The 21,589-nt window shown below is 31.9% G+C and overlaps 1 protein-coding gene across 1 annotated transcript in view; it reads left to right on the forward strand.

Moving 5' to 3' along the window:
• LOC107443898 (uncharacterized protein PF3D7_1120000-like) overlaps positions 1–21,589 on the forward strand; it is a 37,206-nt gene that overhangs the window by 2,229 nt on the left and 13,388 nt on the right. The window contains exons 2-4 of the mRNA XM_043049039.2: positions 1,344–1,563; positions 6,570–6,619; positions 11,379–11,539. Coding sequence (XP_042904973.1) covers positions 1,402–1,563; positions 6,570–6,619; positions 11,379–11,539 — 373 coding nt within the window. The 5' untranslated portion in view covers positions 1,344–1,401. The remainder of the gene's footprint in view (positions 1–1,343; positions 1,564–6,569; positions 6,620–11,378; positions 11,540–21,589) is intronic.

The following is a 21,589-nucleotide window of genomic DNA, read 5'->3' on the forward strand; positions in this document are numbered from 1 at the left end:
TATATATATATATATACACTTATAAGTCGAGTGACCACTGTTATCAGTCTGCGAAGGTACCGAGGGTGCGCTGCATCGGTCCTTGTTAAACTATTCTACCGCAAAAGGGCTGAGTTTGCACACAGGTCATCGGGCTACTGAAGCTGGGAAGCCATCAACGTTTCAGAGGACCAAAATTGGGATGCCATGTCTTTTGATTATCCTCATGGATATTTCCCAGACAGTCGCCAATAGCCAATTGTGTGCAGCTTTAGGGCAACGCAAATAAAAAAAGTACAGTTACTACTACCTGCTTCAACATTTTATGCACGGATTGATCTTAAAAATAGCATTTCAAATTACCTGCTACCACGTGACTTATTATTTTTCATATAGATAGCTGACATTCATTCGCTTACTTGAATACTGTCAATTTACCAATGATCAATCAACTATTATATTGTTGTCCTATACGGAAGAAGACTCATCTGATTTTTATTGTTTTTCATTTTGCTTTTATTCTGGTTTAGTTTTGTTTGAGTTACTTCACATAATTCTCAAGCAAGAAGACTGCTTCTATTTTTTAGAAACACTGGAAAACCATGAAAGAAATAAGCCCTTTAACAAAAAAATTGCTGCAATCTTAATCTAATTGGCTTTTATCTCAGTTTCCCCAACCAATACGTCAGAATTCAGAGTTAAGCCTTCGTGGCTTGCCAACAAAAGCTTAGAAAAGTATTCTTTTTCCTAAGCAAAATGGTCGTAACTATGAATATGTCTTGCTAAATAAATAATCCCAAAAAAACTGAAGGTATTATCAGATTAAAAACTTCATTCGCTTCAAAAATATATGAATAGCAAATAACGGTCGATTTGTTTCAAGGGCTTCAATAAAAAGTGTCCATTTTCAAGACTTGCCAGGCGTGAATGTGAGAAGACTAAAGTGATTTTAAATAAATAAAAAAGTGTAAAGTTGCTAACGAAAAATGGAAAATAAAGGTGAGAAACAAAACTAGAGGAACCACAGTAGCCGAGAGAGAAAAAAAGATAAAAAACAGAACAAGAAAAACTACAGTGGCCGAGAGGGGGCAAATCTGGATGTGACTGTGGAAATAACTTTAGCATTGTCAAAAATTCAATTTCGACAACGGCGAACTTCCTTAGTTTTGTAGCAAAATTTTTTAATGTTCACAATATTTAAAAATTTGTTTAAAAAGAAATCCTTACCCTTACATTGTGAATATCAATTGCTTTTTTATCATTTAAAATTTTCAAATTTCGAAAAAGTGGGCACAGGTTTTGAAAAAGCAAAAAACGTCATAATTTTATCCTATGTTATGTATAGACGCATTATTTTGTTCCAGATTTCATAAAAGACATTGGATATAAAAAAATAGAAGGAGAATTTGTAACTCGCAAAATATGGTCAAGCCTGATAGATTCAAAGAAACGCCACGGAAGAAGATTTTCAGAACGACTCTTTCTGCCAGCCCTACCTACCAAGGGCCTTTTAGACATAACGAACCCCTGGAAGAAGCAGAATTGGAAAACAACTCTACAGCAGAGGAACTAATTGAGGAAATAGTAAGTGGAATATTTAATTGTCAGGGAGGGTTTGATTTTTTGCGAAGTTCTTTCGCTAAGGATAAAAGAATGCCACAAACTCACTTAAACTCAGAATAATAATAATTCTCTTAATAAAAACGAAAATGTGCGTGGAGTCCCTCCGCGCGGAAGAAGTTAAACTTCGTAATGTGGAAATGAAAATAGGAAGGGGTAGAAGTTGATTTTTAGTGAAATCATATTGTTTCTTTTAGACAAACTTTATTAGCAATGCTTACAATTCACAATTGATCGCATCTTTTAATTATCATTTTCGAGTGGAGAAATATCCAAATCTATAACATTTACAATGAGATTATAATAACTAAAGTAAGATACGAAGTGTTTGAGTTTTATTTTTTCAATATTTCTTGCAAAAACTGCATCAATGGTAGTTACCCCCTTGGTTGTTGGATCATTCCTACCATTTATGATTTCCAATCCAAATTTGTCTTTAAGGAAGGTTAATAATGTTTATGCTTCAGGTAACGAGAAATTCACATTAAAATCTCCTGCAAGGATCACATGCCGCTCACAATAATCAATTTCTTCACCAGTAACGTCTGCCAGAGTTTGTGAACCTGCAGTGGATAGTCGTGGCAATAAAGATTTTGTAATAAATAATTTGATATCCCTCATGGTTGCATTTGGTGAAATATAAATGGCAATTAGAAAAGAGAAAACCTAACAATCAATTGATATTCACAAGAGACGTACCTTGACATAACCTTAAATCCGTCGCATTGTCCGTGGGATTGTTTTCACTCATTTCTTACAACTGTTATCCACTAAGTTTGAAAATAAAAAATACTACCCTATTAAATTATATGTGTATCAAATCAAACTAAAAAAATATTTATAGAAAAACAATACTTTTATGACTTTTATTATTTTTATGCTAGTGAGAACCAAAACAATATGGAAATGAATGAGGGAAAACTGGATCCTACCACGTGATTTCCCGGCCAATAAAAATGTAGCGTTAAACGTTTAACGCAACCTTGTTGGAAGTTGCATAAGAAGTATAACTTCAAAAAATTTATATATAAGAAATAGACAAATATTTTTTATCATTTTAAAACTTATTTGACTGCTTATGCTCTAATTTGGTTACATATTTGCACCTAGACAAAAAGTTTAAAAAAATTTTTTAGCATTCGCATCTTTTTTTGGTGATTAAATTTTTCATTTTAATTATAAATTCTGTCCAACAAGCGAAATTTCTAGTATATTTTTACACAGATAATCGCTTTCTGAAGCACACAAAAAAAATTAGAAATATTATTTTTAAAATTATTAAAATTGTACGAATGTTGTCCAATATACTTAATGGGCTTAATTTTAAAGAGATAAAAGACATCTACAGAGAAATTACCAATTAATTGATGATCTGTCTGCTTCAAGTGTTTCGTAACAGTTCGATCGCTTAATTTGTTAACATCTCACTAGAGCTACATTAATATGAAATACTGAAATACTGACTAATACTGAAAAAATAACTGCTTATAATGCAGCATAAACATGTTTAACATCTTACATCACCTGGACACAATGACATAGTAACGTGAATTAGTTAAGTGACATAGTGAAGTGACAACTACTTTTAACAATACGTGACTTTTATACAATTCACTAATGATATGCACACAGAATAACTTGCGTTATCTTCAAAAGAAAATATACCTGTTGCCAACACAAGACCGAAACTTAATTTTGTTAATTTAATTTGCTTAAAGGAGTAATATACCCTTCCAACACTCCCAAGATGCGCATTTTTATGGATCTAAAACCACTTGGGACTTTTACTAGAGTAGAGTCCGAATGCACGATTGGAAAAAAGTGCAGTGCAATCATACATCTTGCTTTTCACGTGGTATTATAACCTCCATTTAACAGTAGGCAAAGATTTAAGTCATATCACCGCCATAATAATAGCGTGTTTTGGGTTTACTTTTTAAATTATTTATTAAAAATTAAGCAAAAAAATTATTTTTTCCTAACACTCCGCATCCGAAGTATTAGACAACATCACAAAAAGAATTTAATATTGTTTTGTTTTTTTCTACTTGTAAGCCTTTAAAAAGCAAGTGTCTATATTTTGCCGTCGTTAGTAGGAATGTTTTATTGTAATAAAAAGCTAACCGCCGACGGCATCTACTTTGATCATCTTTCAAAATTATCTTGTGTAATGTACAAACTTTAATGGTAACCATGCCGGATACATAAAATAACTGCATTTCTAATGCTTGAAACTCTTCTCCAATTTTAACACCATAATTAGTTTTAAACAATATATAAACCTTTTTTTTTTCACTAGAAGCTGTTGCCCTCACGGATGTACTACTTTAATTTCAGTTATAACGGTTTTCAAGAGACGTCCATGATATTGTCAAAATTCTTCATGTATTAAATTTTAGAAATTATTTCAAATCTGTTTCGTAGCCATTAAATCACACAAAACATCGTAAGTATGAGTTCGGGACATTTCAGTATAGTAGACAGCAAAATTATCTCCTTTGTTGTGAGATTGAAAACTCATCCCAATGTTCCATTACATGCTATACTTCTTCCTCGCTCACCGCTTGAGCCATAACTTGAGTATCGTATCTGCTATTACTCGAAAAAGGCAAGCTCCGTCACCGATAATTGGTATGACAGTATGCGGCACCATAGCACGTATTTATGTTTAAAATTTCTTCAGCCATTTTACAAGGGATCAAAAATGAATCTAAATAATTACTTCGTAACTAAGTTTTATTTTTAAAAAAACGCAAAATTATTCTAAATAAGTACTTAACTTATTACTAACTATTTGACACTACTTAAATTACTACTTAAACAACCGAAAAAATTAATCTAAATAAATACGTAACGTATAATTAATTTTTTTACACCAATAAAATTATTATTTACAAAAAACTAATATAATGAATAATAACTTTAGTGTTACCAACAGATAGAGAAATACTTGAGTTTACGGTGCCACATAAGAGAAATATATACTTATATAGATTGTAAACAAAATAGGTAATTTGGTTCAAATAACCTTTCAGACAGTTTTATGGCAATCATATAATTTGAGGCTGGCGAAATCGTAATGGCCAAAATCGTAAAGTTATATTTTATTAGGTTGGGTAAAAAGAAAGAAATTATTTTTACGCGAACTTCAAGATTTTATTTAACGTGTTTTGGATTACCAATTTTGGTAAATTATGCGCTGTTTTGTTCTATAATTTGTTCTTCATAATGCTTCTCTCATAGCATTTAGCATGAGAGCATAGCATTGAGCATAGCTCATAGCATAGCATGGTCGCTATTAGCAAAAAACTCTAGTAATCAATTTTCACAATCTTTTCCTGATGCCAATTTCTTATCACTAAGAAAGTTTTGCAATGCAAGAAAAGTATGGTAATCGTTTGGTGCCCGGTCTGAACTATATGGACAGCAAACCTCTTCAACCAAGCTCTCGGAATTACTGATGTGCCACTATAGACGTATGTGGCTTGGTCATATCCTGATGGAACACGACACTTCTCTTGTTGACCAATTCTGGCCGTTTCTGTTTAGACGGTCCAGTTGTTGACAGTAGATATCGAAATTTATTGTTTGGCCATATGGAAGCAACTCTTAATAAATTATTCCTTTCCAATTCCACCAAAGGAACAAAAGAACCTTCCGACCCGTCAGTTCTGGTTCTGCCACCGTTTAAGCTGCTTCACCCTGCTCTGACCACGCTCGTTTTCGCAAAAATGTGACCTATTTCCTATCACCATCAGTTGACGAAATGGATCGATTTCATTCCGTTTGGCCGAGGTTTCGCGAATGGAAATCCGATTCATGGTGTTCTTCTGTGTAAATTGGTGCAGCACCCATATATCAAGCTTCTTTTTTAATCTAGTTTAGTGCAAATGATTTAAAACTGCTTCGTGATTGATCTTTAGCTCCTGGATGATGCAACAACTGTTATCATGCTGCCCAATTTCGATCATTTTTGTGATTTTATCGGAGCATTTTCATTTCCATTTGAGAGCAAATTGATATGATTAAGAATGACTGTAGATTAAATCTAAAACGGATGCATTCTCATTGACTCAAGTAAGATTTGCACCAGAAATATTAATTACATTTCCACTAAACTAACTATAGAAGTAGTTGCCAGGAATCGCTGCAAACTACTCTTTTTCATTTGTCTTCTTTTTTCTTCTTTTTTTTTTTGTGTGTGTGTGGCACTATTTATTAAACTATTTGTTTCTTTGAAAACTAGCGCATTACACTACAAACTACAGCAAAAGTAGCAACTACAGCAGTTTTGCTACTCGCGCCTTCCAACAACTGTTCTCTAAGTATTGTAATTCTTACATATTTCAAAATAAAAATTACATTTTTTGGAATTTTTGACCATTCCCTCACAGGATCTAAGACTTTGAACAATCCCTCGCAAAACCTATCAGAAAGATAGAGGAATTAAAAGCAAAATAAGGCCTCCTTTTACTTCTACCATTCTCCTTAGATCAATCAACTGGTTTTTATGATTTTTATCTTCGCTCTGGTCTCACAGTTAATAATGATTTTTCGTGTCTTATCTCTTAAATGGTTACAGCGATTAGCATTTGTCGTTTAAGGCGTCATAAAGGTCACTTTTAAGAGCGTGTTTTTATAACTGTTTGCTTATTTCATGATCTTAAGAGTATTCACACCAAGCTGCCATCCATGAAGTATTCTTAATTTAAAATTTTTAGACTTTTCTGAAGAGCGTGATGTGACAGAAAAATATAGAACACTTTTTGTAAAGAAAGATAACTAATTACAAAATTTAGCAATTAGCTTGGTACAAAATTTAGTAATTAGCTTTTAATTAGCTTGATATTTAATAGCCTTATTTTCATAGCCTTCTCTAAGTATTTTTTCCTTTTCCCATATTTTCAGGAGAGATCCAGTATTTAAACAAATATATTCCTCTTCACATTAATTTTCTTTTACATTTTTAGGCAAGAGAGAGAGATGAATTGGATGAAAAAAGAAAAATGCAACCAGAAAGGTAAAAAAACGTTTCTATTTTTTATTTTTCCGTTAATTTGAGAATGTTTTCTTTTTTCTGGCCATAATGCAAGAAATTTTTCAAATCGACTCCCCTGATTTCAACAATTATTTAATTTGTGAAAAACCTTCAGCTTACATTCTATCTTTGAATAATGTTGCAAAGAATTTGTTCAATCTAATTTCTATGCTTTTAAATTGTAAGCTTTACTACCACTAAAATAAAGCATTTAACACTGTCTAGATCGCATTCTAAGTACTAAAAAAACTTTTACATTGAAATTTGAACAGAAATTAAGTAAAATATATTTTAAATCATCAAATGTATATCAGTCAAATTTTTTGTTTGTATTTTCTGGGTAGACTTTCATAAATGCCACAGCATTTCAGGTCACGGGTTGCAAAAACTGGAAAAATTGGATAATTGCTTGCGACGTCAAGCCAGAGTTAACCAATAAGTTCGACACTTAAATGTGACGTCACTTTAATTAGATCCAATTAAATTTGATTCTAAAATTTATTCAGCATGATAGTAAACTCAAGTCTTAAATATATAACATCAACATATCATGCACAACCTCGTGATCAGACACAATCATGTAATTAGTTGCTCTTTTGTCGTTTAATAAGCTAGTATGGTTTTCAATTCTAGCTAATGTACGTTTGATAAGACGTTACAAAATATCTTTCCCTCTTCAGTATTCCTTTTTAAATTAAAATTGATACCAAGACAGTAGTTATGAGTAAGTTAATAAAAATATAAAATACTTAAGCTGGGACAGTCTGGTTGGCAGAGCGCTGGACTCACATTTGTGAAAATGGGAGTTCGAATCCAGCCGGCAGAAGATTCCAAGCGTAGTAAATGCAGACCAGTGCAAGTTAAATTTGTCGGATGTTAAATTTGTCCTCCATGTTTCAATAACAAAATATACCTTTGCAGGTACTGAATTAGAGATTGATCATTCTCTAATTCAGGTCAAAATTATGATCTTTGGATGAATCAATTGATGTGAGAATGGGTCCACCCTATTAAACGGTTGTGACGCATGAGTGTGGCAGAATTCGAATTCTTGGCCACAGATGACCAAGAACAATTGCACCCCCTCTTCCTTAATGGCTGACAACAACATATAAAATACTTTAAATTAATATTATGTAAAAACCTTAAAAATGCACGCGGATGAAAATAAAGAAGAAAAAACTCGGTCTAAAAATTAATCGATTTCAAAAAGTTCCTAAATTATCCTCGGCTCTTATTTTTTTTTTAATTTGATCTTGAAATGCTGCTTTTTTAAAATGCTTATGTTATCCTGATTTTTTTTTACTCTAACAGCTCTATATTTGTGATTATGGCGTTGAAGTTATTCTGGTCGATGAGGTTAATTTTATCGAAAAGAGAGGTTATGAAAAACCTAGAACAACTTCCATTTTCCCAAACAGTGATGTAGTTGGAACATTTAAAGATATTTTTTGTCCATTACGAGCATATATGGAATAAATGCAGTAGTTAATTATATACTTAACTTCTCTGGAATAATTACAGTTATTCTACAGTAACAGCGCTCCTGCATTGAGGTACCAAGTCAAAGAAACATATAAGGTGTGGCGTATATTTTAACAACTTAATTTCCAAAAGCATAAAGGTTGTTTTAAAATTAGTTCTATATTACATATAAACTGATTTCAGACGTACATTAAACCACAAATATTAGTATGTACTTGCATTCTGCAGGGTTAACCCAATTAGTCCATAATGTTTCGAAGGACTTTTAATTAACAAGTATACAACATATAAAGATGGATCACAAAGTTTCTGGTGCTGTTGTTGACGCATGCCTGTTTAGGCAGAGGAGGTGCGATTGTTTTTATTTTCCAGTGGCGCCATCTATGACCAAGAATTTGATTTCTGCAACACCATATGTCACACCCGTTTATAAGGCGGACCCATTCATACGCAGATCGTAATTTTGACCTGAATCAGAGAACGATCGATCTCCAATCCAGTAACCCCAGAGGTATTGATTTGTTATGGGAACATGGAGGACTTTTGCGACTCGACAGATTTAACGTGCATCAGTCACTTTTACTACACGGGGAGTCTTCGGCCGGCGGGGTTCGAACCCACAAACTCTCGGACATGGGACCAGGGCCCTACCGACCAGGCTATCTCGGCCTACAAAGTTTTTGGTACATACCATGAATAATCAGGGTGTGCCCTCTTAATTAATCTCTTCGGTCATGATGCGAATGGTGAATCAGTTCCGTTCATGCACGTTCTACAGCAGGTGTCTAACGATATCCCTCGAAGTAGGACTGATGAATTCAGGAATAGTTTGTCTAAAGTAAGATCTCCCCCAGCCATTCCTCTGGATCCTTGGCAGTGACTATGGTAACGAGGTAAAACTATTTCAAGTAGGGGTTTGGGATCACTGTTTAGGATAGGTTTTGGTCGGCGAGAGAAAGAGAATCTTTTTCTTTGGTCTATTGCGTTAACTTTAGAGTGAAGAGAAGCTACCTTCCCTGAAATGAGCTATCTTGTTTCCATAGCAGCAGACGGCCTCTTTTGTGTCTTTGTGTCGGGGGGAGTTCTTACAGTAGACAAACTAGAGTGTTATTTGTAATAAGGGAGTTTTTGAAAACCAAAGTTGATGTAAAATGAGCAAAAAACAAACGGATTACCATCGATAACTTTTGATCTAATAATCGGATCTTCACGTTACAGGACTCTATTTTTACGGTTCAAGGTGTGATGTTAAAATTTGATAATTAACTAGTGCTGACTATATTTAAGTTACGAAATCAGTCACAAAAGCGTACTTTCTCTGAATAAATATACCTTTTATTTCGATCGATTCGGATTTCTGACTTAAATATCGCGGGTATCCTCAATGTGGGAAATATGGTCCACATAGTTTGGTCAGAGGAGCGGACCACCAAAATTTTGATCCTTTAATTTTACTTTTTGCGTATTTCGCTATATCTCAAGAACTTTATAAACAAATTGAAAATTTTTTTGCTCACAATTATAACATTTGTTTATCCAAAGATAAAGTTTCGTGAGTATTTATTACTTTTCATAATTTTATTTTATACTAGTCGAAAAAATTTTGAATTGTAAGTTATACAGTTTTTATATGATTTTAAAGAGTGTAATTTTGAATGATAAAAAAACGAAATTTGAGTGAAATCGGTTGAATAGTCTCTGAAAAATCATATTTTGTAAAAGCCGTATTTCTAAAATTCGATTTCTCAGGAACTATACAGCCAATTTCTGCTCAGGTTTTGTATTTTGCCATGGAGGAAATACATTCGCTAATATGATGTAAAAAAAATGCATACCTTACTATTCAAAAAATTTTCAACTAGTATGAAATGAAATAATAAAAAATAATAAATACTCACTAAAATGTATTTTATGCTTGGAATTATCCGCTGCTAAGCAAATTTTATAATTGCGAACAAAAATTTTTCGATTAGTTTTAAAAAATTTCTAGATATGGCGAAATACGCAAAAAGTAAAATTAACATTAAGGCGTCGAAACATTGAACTGCTCGCCTGAAAAAACTATATGGATCATATTTCCCAGATTGCGGCTATCCTCAACATTTTGGTGGTCAGAAACCTGAATTCGTCGAAAATAGGATGTGTTTATTCATAGAAAGTGCAGTTTTGTGCTGGTTTTCGTAACTTAAAATATTTTCTGTACTAAATTAGTATATTAAAGGTCACCTTCTCAATCTTCTTAAGATTTAGTCCTAGAGCGAGAAGATCCAACCATTAGATCAAAAGTGGTTCGTTTTTTATTTTCTGCACTGTACTCCACCGCCAACTTGTGAAAGACAAAGTTGGTCACCCCAGTGCCAACTTGTGAATGTCAAAGTTGGCTTATATGAATGAAAACTCTTGAAGGATGAAGTTGATGTACCTTAATGCAAGCATGTGAAAGACAAAGTTTTATCTCAGTGCAAACTTCTGAAGAACAATTTTGCCGTATCAATTTCTGCTATTCAAACCTTTGAAGAACAAAGTCAATGAAAATGCTGAAAGACAAAGTTGATGTACCAGAATGCAAGCATGTGAAGGACAAAGTTGATGTACCAGAATGCAAGCATGTGAAGGACAAAGTTTTACCGCAGTACCGCCTTCTGAAGGACAAATTTGAAGTATCAATTTCCGCAACTCAAACCTTTAAAGAACAAAGTTAATGTTCTCCGAATGAAAATGCTGAAGGACAAAGTTGATGTACCCCAATGCAAACATGTGAAGGACAAAAATGATGTACCCCAAAGCCAACTTATAAAAAACAAAGTTTGTGAAGCCAAAATCAAAAGAACATTGCATGAACATAACACTGCTGCTCAGAGCAACCTTGACCGAAGCTTGTTTTTAAACATGCATCGACAGAATTGGTTTATATTGAACTGTTTTACATCGACAGAACTGACCTACATCGGGATGTGTACACTGTATCTGGTGACTAAGGGGACGCACATAAAGTATTTATAGTGTGTACCTGAAACTTGGTGAGTATGTACGCCTTTTCATGTATCATACCACCCTTGCAAGTCATACACTTGTGAATAAACAACATTTTGAAACTGTAGGAATCTTTTAGGCAAATCCTGTTTTCTCAGGAAAATAGCAGTTCCACACCTTAAAATTACACAGAGAAATTTTATAGCTTAAAATTAAGATTCTTTTTTTTCTTTCTTTGTATTAAACTGATCACAAAAAAATTCTCTTATAATATTTTGTTTAGTGCATCTCAACCAAGACCTGCCTCTCCAGAAATTAGAGACGTTGCTTGGTTAATTGTCAATAGAGTACTTCGCTATTGCAAAGGGAAAGAATTTTTCATTTTTGGTTTGATTGTGACTATCTGTTTTGCTCTGCTATGCATTCAACTGGCTCTACTTAGAAGTGAGTATCTTTTTCTTTTTATGTTTACACTGGGTATTATATTAATTTAATGCTTTTATCTTGAGTATTATCTTAGTTTAATGCTTTCGATTTAATTCGTACTATTCATCTAAAAGAGTATCATAATCATTCTAATTTTAATAAAATTATTTTTTTATTCAATTCCTACTATTAGTTCACAGTCTCCCTAGATATATTTATATATCTTGTTCAAATTTTCAATCGTTAATAAAATACTTTTTATGCATCCACTCGATTCGAATACATTTTTTTTAAACTTGTAGTTGGTGGGTGACACTTGATGTTAATATAATTTTTTCAAATATTAATTCATTAATTGAATATAATTAGTTTTCTTTGCTGACCTAAGAAGGAATTGACTTTAATTTTTTTTTTTAATATTACTTGTTTTGAAGAGAAAAGGGATGTGCAAATCAACCTGAGAGAAATAGCCCAGAAGGTAATAGTCAAAATAATTGAACTTGACCCAGGCTTTAACTTTCAAAATAACTGTAAATGCTTCTCTACAATGTAGTAGTTAAGTTGCGTCGAAATATCGGTGAATAGAAATCGATAAGAAATTATTAAGCATAAGATATAAGGGCTGTCCCAATGAAAAGCCGATTGGTGTGATAGACTTGTGTGAAAGCCGATTGGTGTGACTTGGTGTGATAGAAATACATCAGCGATATAACAGCGCCATCATTAAAGTTTACTAAAGAAGGTAGAAGACGTAATGTTAAACACCTCGGATAACTATTTGACCGATTCGCATGAGAGTATTTAAAGTGAATATTAAGTCACATTAAAGTTGGATGCGTCTAGGACAGAAGAACTTAAAGTAGGGTGGTTTTTATTGATAACAAAAGAGTGATTAGCTCTGATCATTCTGCCAAAGGCAGCGATGGTTTCATAGTCACAAGGAAACGCGTGATTGCTTGCTTTAGTATTGGCATATCCGATATCATGATATTATAATTTGTACTTATCTATTATGAAGACTAAAGTTCGTATAGGTGACAACTGGAAAAGCAATCGCCAACATGTCCCTATAAGCGAACAGTACCCATTTTTTTAATGAAAGTGCTAGTAAAATTACATTAAATTCCTTCAATATAATCACCTTCAAAGTTGTGTGCTTTTTACCATACGTCAAAAGTTGTAGGATGTCGTTGGTTAGATATTGATGTCAGTGATGGAGCATCCTATTGTTAAGATTTTCCTTTAGTATATGCCACATCATTTGGTGATTAGGCTCAATGGATAGTGCCTGTAGAATCCATCGACGGTCTATGTAAAGGAGACCACTCGTGTTATCAATTTAATATTAATAAATGGATAGTTGTGCTGTCTCAGACTGGCCAGTTCTAAATGTTTTGTTGAATTGTTAATCTTGGTCTTCCCCTTTTAAGAAAACTTTTGCAAACTTTTACAACTTTTACTCAGCCGTTTTTTATTTGACGTGCTGCAAACAGCGATCGCTAACTGTTGCATTTTGAGGAATAATAAATTTTGACAAATCAATAAAGAGGAAAATTGGTTTTTCAAGATAGTTGTTACACGGCTCCTATCCATAAAACTGCTCCTATCCGCACTTCTCCGTCATTTATACTCAGAATCATTTTTCAAGAACGTAAATTGTTCTTCCACCTAGATCTTCAAATGTTCACATTATTCTTACCTTCTACCTCTAGAACCCGCAATACTGCAGGTTATCCAATTTATTTATTTATTTCTTGATTGGAATTACATACATTTGCAGGCTTGGGTGCTCAATTTAGCGCAATACAGTGAAGGAAATCACGAAGAAACATCCAGAGAAACAGAGGGATTCGAGCCCGCTACCTCCACCCTTTGCACAGCTGTTCGTTTTCGCGGGCAATACCGTTCGGCCAGGGTACCGTTCAGATGCGAAGAGGGGAAAAAAGGAAGGGGATAGACTGACGGTCGCTAATTCGCAACCTGATTTATTTTCACCAGAGTTGGCCCCAAATGAGTGGATATTTTCTGCAGAAATACATTGCGTCATATTTGCACTAAGTGTAACCACCAACAAGCTACTCCTGAACATATACTTCAATGCCTAAATATCTCTAAAGTGCACCTCTTTTCAGATCCACTTTTTGTTACAGACTTACTCAGAGTCTCTGGAGTCATGGACTTGGTTCAGCTCCACTAACCGTGTGGGCCAGCAACAACAACAACACTATAATAATTATAACTAATTGACTTGAAAAGTTTGGGACAAGCCAATTTTCGTACTTATTTAGTTATAGTTCTTTAAGTATTGAAAAACATTTAGATGAAATCGATATTAAAATTGCAAAAAAAAATTTTTTTTTAAATAATTAAAGTATCGTAGAAAAATGAAACTAGGATGGCAAGCCTTCTAAAATTTTCATTTATAGGATAACTGTATTCGTAGTTTGCTAACGTAATTTTTGCTTCGGTATTCTAGATATTTCTTATTAAATCAAATATTTCTTAGTCATATTCATGATTTATTTACTATAGTTTTCTTTTCATGACTTATAAATTCAATTTCTTTTGTATATATTGTATATTTGTATATTTTGTATAAATATTTTAGCTTACAACTGATACAAGCATAAAACAAGCTTTGTGATCAATAAATAATAGTTTATTCATTGATCAACAAAGTTTTCTCAAAACAAAATGCATTGTCAAGTTTATCAATTAATGGATAATGCAAGTGACGTAGTATCGGTATCTCGATTTTGATTGGTCGTTGAAACACGCCATCTGTTTACATCAGCAACTGTTCTTTCCAATCTATTTCGAGCAAGCCAAGCCCGGAAATATCAAATCTCTTAAATGACACATTCTATTTTTTTTCAACGCATATTCTTCCACTATATATTTCTTACTTAACACAAAGACTGGCACAAAGTCGTGTAGAACAGTAAAAAAAAAACTAATAATGCATCGAAGTAGCACGGTACGCAAAACAAGAATATATAACGGTTACAATAAAATTCATGAACAAGCGATAAATCTAAGAAAAGTGAAAGACCTAGAAGAGAAATAATTGTATTTTGAAAATTGGATGTGCGATACGGCTTTGTATTTAATTAATTTCACGTTAATTAACATTCTAACTTACGCGGAGAGACTTAGCTCGACTTTAATAAGCCATCTTGTTTATGAATAATCAGCTGGCACTCAAGCCATAAGTTAAGCCTCCATGTATCAGTGATCTTCTCGAGTTGCAAGTATTTAATTGGAGCTGTATTCTTTACCTGTTATGAATATTATTGCTAACTAGGAGGCTTCGCCTCCTGCTCGCTGGCGCTCACCAACCCCCGGAACTGCTTTCGCAGTTCATTTCGAATTGCTTCGCAATCCAATGCTCGCTTTGCTCGCTCATTGAATACGTTCTTAACGTCTAGTTTTTGTATACTTTTTTGAATACTGAAGTTCCGAAAACTTTTCACTGTAGAAAATTCTAAACCTGTACATTTCAATATTAATTTGAAATTGCAAACAGTTCACATATTTTTCTTAATCACACTATTCTAAATTTCAGTTGTTGAGAAAAGTAACTGTTGTAAGTTTTGTTTTAAAGTCTTTCCCACCAGAGGGCTAAAGCCATGTGTTGTAAAACAATATGAAATAGTAGTCTGCCACTGAACGCCGGATGTAAAGCATCGGCTTTGATGAAGATAATTTTGTATTTTTAATTCTCTGAAGGGCGCCACCTTAATAATATGGAATTTGTAAAATAAATGTATATATTTTTGATTGTTGATGAAGCCCATCATTTTGTGTTTTCATCAGTGTTCAGAAGCAGAACAACTATAAGTTTTTTATTTTATCACAAAAATATAAAATGTATAAAAAACAAAGAAAAGAGTAAGAAAATGAGTATAGTCATAGAAAAAGTTAAAATTATAATATAGTATTTGTCAGTTAAAATAAAACTTTTTGTTTAAGTCATTGCTAACAATTCAAATTTCTCCGAGGCAATTCTAAAGTATAAATTAAGGTAGTATTGTTAAGTTGAAACACAATATTTTTAGTTTTGATGTCAACAATACAATTCAATTTTTCACAAAAACGATTGTTTCCATTGTTAAGTTCAATGTCAACAATTCAAATTTTTCTGAGGCAACTCTTAACCTCTAAATATTATTTTTTTTATGTACACATTTCTAAATGTCAGTATTCAACCACAAAACAACTTAAAGTCCTCAAATTTAGCATGAAGTTGTAAAATGTAATGAAAGAGGGTCATAGCAATAATGAAAGTAGAAGTAAAGTTAGTACTGTAAAATTAAAACAATATTTTTAATCAATGAGCCAAGTTCTTCAAGAAGCAGTTGTAGAAGTAGGTTGTTTATTTAAAACTTTTTATAGAATTTCTTTAAGAACACAATTGTTAATTTGGGCATTTGGCGATACAACACTTTTAGAATTGAAGGATTTGTTACGTCAAGCGCTCAGGTATCATAATTTTGATCTAGTTGCGCTTCTATGTCATTTTGATTTATGTTGCTAAGTTAACTTTCAAAAAATTCTATGGCTGGCAACAGCATTTTTATTTTTTAAGTTGTTTATTTTTATTTCTTTTAGAATTCGTTATTTTTTTAGCGAAATGTTTTTTAACCTAACAGAATTCTTTGCCGACTGTTTTCTCTATGAATGAAGAAAATAAAGTAAATATTTAACTGTTGTGAAAAGAATCTTATTTAGTTGTACAAAGTACTTCAGCCAAAATTTGGGAGCCACGTAAGAGAATTATATATATTAGATCAGAAACACATCATTAAAAGGCAGAATGCTTTGGTGTTTTCAAAACAAAGCAAACGTTGCCACCGGCGGAAAAGAAATACAGCCAAAATTTGGGAGCCACGTAAGAGAATTATATATAATAGATATTGTTGATATATTCTGTTACCTGTTACTGTGTTCTGTAACTTTTTAGAAGGCTATATAATGATGTAGGTTTTCACCAAACTTTTTGAAATCAAAATAATTTAAAAATCAACCAATTCACCTGATTTTTCACCAAACATGGGATTAAAAAAAACATTTATCGGGATTTTTTGGGTTAAGCCAATTATTGCGTATGCATTTTAACAGGTGCACGAAATCAATTAGGAAAAAAGGGGGTCTACTCTTTGTCTAAGATAGGTACTCTTCCCGCCACAAAGTCTGCGGCAGTCTGGTGCTATGGAAACAAGAAGAGGGCATTTTAGGGAGGGTAGCTTCGATGAAGAGGTCTCCTTTTCTCTCGCCGAAACCAGTCCTAAAGAGGGACCCCCGCACCCCTACTTGAAATAATCATACCTCGTTACCATAGTCACCGCCGCAGCTACAGACGAAAGTCTGGAAGAGTACCTATCTTAGACAAACAGTATTGTTGTCAATCGGGTGAGGATAAACAAATTGCAGTCTAGGAGGATTAACAAATAAGGACATGACTTTTCTGTTTATAGAATTATTATCTGTTGCTGCAGAAATAACAAGAACCCTAACTCTTCCAGTCCCAGTATAACTTTACTTAGGAATTCGTGGAGTATTTCCCTAGTAATCTTTTTTTACGGGTAAGACGTGCACTAGATCTTTATAAGAAGAGCGAACACTTTTCAACATAAATACTTGAGCACTGGAAGTACTGTTAGCATCAAATGAAGTTCCAACAATGTTTCCACTTTTGTAATCAAAATATTCTTTTATGTGAATTTCATCAAGCATTATAACGACAGTTTTATCATCTTCATTAAAACATTTAAACTTTTGTTGGATATATTTTAAAAAGTACGCATCTGATTGTTCTAACTGTGGACTAATATTTGCTTTTAAGCAGATGTTTCTTATTGTATTTGGATGTGGTAAAATAATATTGCAACTTTTACTTTCAAATCTATATGCATTAGAGGATATTGTATAAATTAAGGAAGCAAAAACTAAAGTTTCTGCAGAATATTTGTATGCATGTTTATCATCGCCTATGTAAGAAAGTTGACTGATAATGAATAAAATTAGATAGTTACATATATTTTTTACATTTAATAGGGATTTTAAAAATTCTTTAATAGTATTTACAATAATTTTTGCATCTTTATCAGCTGGTGGTGTATACAAAGCTAATTTTTTTAATTCTTTTAAAATATCATCTATTGTATCAATAGCAACAAGCAGATGTAGAAATTTAAAGTTTTTTTAAACTTTTATTTTTGTTTCCTTAACATAAGCTTTGACTTCACAATTGGAATTGATATATAAAGAGATAATTACTTCTGGTACTGGCTGAACATCTAGTAACATGAAAAGAATGTAGCATTCACTTTTTATAGTATTCCAAGAGTTCTTCGCATCTGGGAGCTTAGACTTTAGGTCAAAAAAAGAGGAAAACTTTTGTGTCGCATCATATAATTGTTGACGTTTTAAATTTTCAGCTGTTGAAGCCTGAATGTTTTCCATTTCCTTTCTTAATTTTCAATCATCCAAAGATTCTCGATAAGTACCAGCTGTTGAAAAGAAGTGCTTCGGTAAATTTGGATGAAGAGATGGTACTGCATTAGGCTTTAATCTATAAGTAAAAAAAAAATTAGAATATAATATATATACCAGAGGCAGAAATGCTTGATTTTAAAATAAATTTTACTTCTTAAATTGTAGTTCGGCTTCTATGAGTTGGCCCGTTATCTTATCATAGGCAGATGTAGTTAAGGAGGTCTTCTTCATTAAAATGTTTTTCAAGCACCAAAAAATAATTAAGAAGAGATTAAACCATGTTTAAATCTTTAAGAAAATTCCAAAATTTGCAAATGCCAATGAAATATACGAAAAAAGAAAGAAAAGGAAGAAGGAAAAAAAAATACTAGCATAATGCTTACCCTGCTGTGTTTTGTAGGACTGAAATGCTCCCTATTAATGGCTCGAATTAATTTTTCTCTCAATACCTCATTTTTAGGGAAGCTAAAAACGCTGACTTAAACGCTGACAAAATGTAGAGGGTTGTTGCTATCTGGGAAGTATAATATGGTTTCCATAGTTTAGCCCATTTTAGGTCGCGCTTTGAAATTTTAATAAACGTCGTATTGTTTTCATTGAAATATGCTTAAATTACTTTTATTAGGGCACAAAAAAGCTTCGTGAATGAAAAATAATATTTTGTTTAACAAAATGAAATGGTGCGTATTCGTACCATTGATCAAATCAATGAACAAACTATTTAATTGAACACTTTTCTTTTTTTAATGACATTTGCTTTTATTTCATTTACAACTTTAATCCATTTTTGCATACAACTTTAATCCATCAAAAATATATGATTAATCTTAAGTGGAATAATTATATGCAATATTAATCTACTATAAAAATATATAATTAAAATATATGATTAATTTCAAGTTAAATAATTATGTGCAACTTTTATCCATCACAAAGGCATATGATATCTCAAGGGGTATAATTATATGCAATTTTTATACATCACAAAAGTATATGATAAAAACATACGATTAATCTTAAGCGGAATAATTATATCCAACTTTAATCCATCATAAAAACATATAATTACTCTTAAGCGGAATAATTATATGAAACTTTAATCCATTACAAAAGCGTATGATAGAAACATATGATTATTCCTCAGCGGAATAATTGTATGCATCTTTAACCCATCATAAAAACATATGATCAATCTCAAGTGAAATAATTATACATTTTAAAAATGTTGAAATAGTCAATAACCGTTTCAAGTTAAAAAACTAGCGTATTTTGAAAATATTTCAATCGAAAGTGCTTACTCCAGTTGAATTACTAATATTTGATGACTTCAGAGCACTTAAAAATAGCAGAAAAGTAAAATTAGTGAAAAATATCAGTCACAATACTAATGAAAAAAAATATTTATTAAAATGGCGCGTTTACGCATCTTTGATGGAAAATGGGTCAGTAAGGAGAATGATCCAAAGTTTGAAACCAAAATAATGTTAATATTATTTTTTATGTATTTTGCCGCATCCCGATAACATTTTAAGCGAAATAAAAAAAATTTTACACGCAATTATATAATTCGTTTAGACAAAGATAATTCCATTCAAAAATATGAACTTCAGTAAATATTAATCATTTTATTAAATAATAGTCAAAAAAATTATGAATTGTATGACAAGCAACTTCGTGCATCATTTAAATTACATTATTTTACATGGCGAAATACAAAATTTGTACGTAATCGGTAAAATAGTTCCTGAGAAATCAAATTTTAAAAAAAGTTGCGTCGTAAAACTTCGATTTCTCAGGAACTGCTCAACCAATTTCACTCAAATCCGATCATTAGATCAAAAGTAATACAAAATAGTCCATTTTTTTCTCGCATCACACGTGTTTTCACTCGCTAAATAACTTGTTTGAAAGTTATAACATGTTAATCTTTACCCTTAGAATCTCTTCATGAAGTACGAACGGAAAATGAAAATTTCAAAATTGAAGTCTTAGCTAAAATCGGAGATATCGATGAAGGACTCAAAAATGTGAAGTTTGAAAGTCTCCTTCTAAATATAAATGCATTCCATACTAAATTGTTGAAAGAACTGAAGAGAAGAGATCAGGCATTGCATCTCGATGAAACTTCAATCTCGGGTGAAGACTATGGAAAAAAATCTTTAGTGGATGATAAGGAAGAGGAAACTAAAAATGAGATGAAAGAAAAACGTGGTTGGTTAGAAGCAATAACTTGGTAGGGTTTAGGATTTCGAGCTCCCCTGTTACGACAGTTTTCAAATGGAAGGTTTTGCACTTGAACTCGACCACAGTTCCTACCTTTGAGATATAGTAAAAGGGGTGTAAACGATTCTCCTTTCTCTTCCTTCAAACTCAGTCAAGTGGAAAAAGAAGGCATGCAGCAACAAATTGTTGGATAATTTAATAACACCCCATTTACCAAAACGTTAGTTCAGCCTTTTTTTGGCGACGAATAACTAGCCTTGTAAAAGTTTCCTTCCTTCTTTTTTTTTGTTCTCTTTTTACATCTTTTTTTTTTTTTTTTTTTTTTTTTTTTTTTTTTTTTTTTTTTTTTNTTTTTTCCTTTTTTTTTTTTTTTTTTTTTTTTTTTTTTTTTGCGACGAATAACTAGCCTTGTAAAAGTTTCCTTCCTTCTTTTTTTCTGTTCTCTTTTTACGTCTTTTTTTTTTTTTTTTTTTTTTTTTTTTTTTTTTTTTTTTTTTTTTTTTTTTNTTTTTTTTTACTCGATTTTTTTCACAAAATCATGAAATGTAAAAAGTTAAGATAAATTGCTCTTTAATAAATTTTTTATTAAATTGCATAATTCCAAATAATTTCTTGAATAATTAATTTAGCTTGAAACAATGTATACATACCTCACAAATTTCTCTCCTTTACCACTTCCGACACCGAATCTCGAGACTTTTTAACTCAAACTTTATTTAACTCAAAAATAATTTTAATAATCTATTATTTTTAATTAAAAGGGGATTTTTTATTAAATAGCTCTTTAATAGTACATAGCATAAAATTTTTCAGAATCTTAAAGATTAAATTATAAAATTTTCCTCAATCTCAAAGATTAAAGTTTCGCAGAATCTGAAAAATTACGCTATCTTATTTTTATAAATGACAATACCCATGGCTCGAAATGATCAGTTGAACAGAAAAATACTTTTTCGAAAAATGTCCCATTTCCGAGATTTCATTTTTTAACCGTTTGATGCAGATGGAACACCGATGTCCCTTTTCTGGCACTCTAATAACCAACTAAAACATATTTTGGTATTTTTTAGTTCCAGAAAGTATCTAAATATCTAAAGTATCTAAGTATCAGATAGTATCTAAAAAACTCTGTTAGATTATCAGAATTATATTTGTACTGAAATTTGAAATAAGAATAAAGTAATTTGAACACAAATTTGATTTTCATTCATGTAAAAAATTTATCCCGAAATTGATTTTGAAAATTAAGGAAAACTGTCTCTTCTAGATCAAAAAGATCTCTTTTGAGTGGAAATAAAGGCAAACTTTATATATATATATATATATATATATATATATATATAAAAT

The sequence above is a fragment of the Parasteatoda tepidariorum genome, chromosome 3, assembly GCF_043381705.1.
Source record: "Parasteatoda tepidariorum isolate YZ-2023 chromosome 3, CAS_Ptep_4.0, whole genome shotgun sequence".
Taxonomy (NCBI): Eukaryota; Metazoa; Arthropoda; class Arachnida; order Araneae; family Theridiidae; genus Parasteatoda; species Parasteatoda tepidariorum.